The sequence below is a fragment of the Pollachius pollachius genome (genome assembly GCF_949987615.1).
Source record: "Pollachius pollachius genome assembly, chromosome: 1".
NCBI lineage: Eukaryota > Metazoa > Chordata > Actinopteri > Gadiformes > Gadidae > Pollachius > Pollachius pollachius.
In genome coordinates, this window is record NC_136934.1 from 2,215,260 (window position 1) to 2,215,998 (window position 739).

General features: G+C 53.6%; 1 protein-coding gene across 1 annotated transcript in view; it reads right to left on the reverse strand.

The window, feature by feature from the left end:
• Window positions 1-201: 201 nt before the first annotated feature.
• The window catches only part of LOC307087658 (zinc finger matrin-type protein 4-like), a gene marked incomplete at both ends in the record, with an annotated part of 63,828 nt that continues 63,290 nt past the window's right edge, over window positions 202-739 (reverse strand). Inside the window, one exon of the mRNA XM_079753283.1 lies at window positions 202-302. Within this exon, the coding sequence (XP_079609409.1) occupies window positions 202-302 (101 nt within the window). The remainder of the gene's footprint in view (window positions 303-739) is intronic.

Sequence of the window (739 nt, forward strand, 5' to 3'; positions counted from 1 at the left end):
GGAGGGGAGAGAGGAGGGGGGAGAGGGGGGGAGGAGGGAGGAGAGGAGGGGAGAGGAGGGGAGAGAGGAGGGGGGAGAGGAGGGGGGAGAGGAGGGGGAGAGGAGGGGGGAGAGGGGGGGAGGAGGGAGGAGAGGAGGAGGGAGGGGAGAGGAGGGGGAGAGGGGGAGAGGAGGGGGGAGAGGAGGGGAGAGGAGGAGGACTCACTTGTTCTGGTGCTTGGAGCCCTGCAGATGTGCGTGGTACTGGGCCACCGAGTTGAGAGTCACGCTGCAGACCTCACAGCTGTAGCTCCGCTTCAGTCCTGAGTTACACACACACACACACACACACACACGCACACACACACACGCACGAACACACACGCACGCACACACGCACACACGCACACACACGCACACGCACACACACACACACACACACACACACACACACACACACACACACACACACACACGATTAAGTTATGGTTTAACTGGGTACAGGTATCGTAGGAGGTCATAAGGGGGCCATGTGAGGTCCGCTGTCCGACTTACAACGCGTCGAACCCTGCATCTGTTTTTTCTGTGTACATTTTGGATCACAACTTCAAAATATCAGACCGTTTAAAGCATAAGAGGATGAGTGACATAATAATAAAGTCGATAAATAAAATAAAGTTAATTATAATCAAAAACAGACACCTAAATATGGGGTCCAAAGGAAAGTGTTGTCATAAAAAGAGATGAATGTACTCCGACA